This window comes from Acanthisitta chloris, unplaced genomic scaffold (assembly GCF_000695815.1).
Source record: "Acanthisitta chloris isolate BGI_N310 unplaced genomic scaffold, ASM69581v1 scaffold6758, whole genome shotgun sequence".
NCBI classification, from domain to species: domain Eukaryota; kingdom Metazoa; phylum Chordata; class Aves; order Passeriformes; family Acanthisittidae; genus Acanthisitta; species Acanthisitta chloris.
The window spans coordinates 5,025-6,556 of record NW_008687494.1 but is presented as its reverse complement, the minus strand read 5'-3'; the positions used below and the strand labels follow the sequence as shown (position 1 = coordinate 6,556).

At 53.0% G+C, this 1,532-nt stretch overlaps 1 protein-coding gene across 1 annotated transcript in view; it reads left to right on the top strand.

Annotated features, from left to right (window-relative positions):
* Positions 1 to 738: 738 nt before the first annotated feature.
* The window catches only part of LOC103807861 (chemokine-like receptor 1), a 1,070-nt gene continuing 276 nt past the window's right edge, over positions 739 to 1,532 (top strand). The window contains 2 exon segments of the mRNA XM_009080611.1: positions 739 to 1,528; positions 1,531 to 1,532. The exon segment at positions 1,531 to 1,532 is cut by the window's right edge and continues 276 nt beyond it. Coding sequence (XP_009078859.1) covers positions 739 to 1,528; positions 1,531 to 1,532 — 792 coding nt within the window.

Here is a 1,532-nt window from a genome sequence, read left to right as displayed (position 1 = left end):
AGGGTTAAGTGGCAGCAGCAGCAGCTGAGTCTGTTTCCTCCCTTAACCCCACGTGGAGGGTGAATGGCCTTGGTTTGATCTTACAATATTTAATATTACAGCTCAGCCCCTAGGCCTGCGTGGAGGGAGTTGCCCTTGTGCTGTGGGACACTGAACCACCTCCTCTGCCCCATCCTGCTGGAGCACAGCCAGAGAGCAGAGGTGAGAGGGTGCCCTGGGTGGGGACCTGCCTCTTGGGTTTTCAGTCCAGCTGGGGAGAAAAAAAAAAAAAGAAGCCATAATGTGTTACAGATTGGAAGGCCTGGAGCTGTTAATGGTTTTTAAAAAAAAAAAAGGGAGCCATAATGTGTTACAGATTGGAAGGTCTGGAGCTGTTAATGAGCTGCTAATGAGCATCATCCTGGTTTTGCCCCTGGAAGTAGGCGGTAAGAGACATTTGTTGCAGGATGAGGCTGCGGCCACATCCTGGTGGAGAGGAGGGGCTGAATCACGTCCTGATGTCTCACGGTTGGGGGTGAAAATCAGTCAGGAGCCCCGGGAGCATCTTATCTGGGGCCAGGGGATCCCCCATACCTGTGTGCTCCATCCCTTCACTCCCTGTCCCCTCTGCCCACGTGTGTTGGGGGTTGCTGTCCCACATGGGCTGTGCTGCTGTGATTAACACCATGTGTTTGCTCAGCAGAGAAACATCACCAGCTGGAGATCCCAGGGCTGGCCAGGCTGTAGCCTGCACAGATAATGGCACTTTCCAACCTGTCCAACTACTTGGATGACATGGATAACTACAGTGACTACCAGGATTACAGCTATGATGATACCAGCAGCGTGTGGGCAGATCCATCCCACGACCCGAAGGACATCGCGAGGATCCTCTCTGTCATCATCTACAGCGTGTCCTGCATCTTGGGCATCCTGGGGAACGGCCTGGTCATTGCCATCATCACACTGAAGATGAAGAAGTCAGTCAATGCCATCTGGTTCCTCAACTTGGCCGTGGCTGACATCCTCTTCAACATCTTCCTGCCCATGAACATTGCGTACACAGCCATGCGCTACAACTGGATCTTTGGCACCGTCATGTGCAAGCTGAACTCCTTCCTCCTCATCCTCAACATGTACACCAGTGTCCTGCTGCTCACCACCATCAGCTTTGATCGCTACGTGTCCGTGGTTTTCCCTGTCTGGTCCCAGAACCATCGCTCGACCAACTTAGCGTGTTTGGTTTGCCTGATCATCTGGACCATTGGGATCATCATGAGCTGCCCCTCGTTGGTGTTCCGAGACACAGCCCAAGACCGTGGCTCTGTCATTTGTTTCAGCAACTTCTCCCTCTCCAGGAATAAGTCCCTCCATGCCCTGGCCCTGATGAGGCACAGGACAGTGAACATCACCAGGTTCCTCGCCGGGTACATCCTCCCCATAACCATCATCACTTTCTGCTACGTCGCCATCGTCTGCAACCTGCGTCGCAACCGCCTAGCCAAGTCCAAGAAACCCTTCAAGATCATTGTCACCATCATAGTCACCTTCTT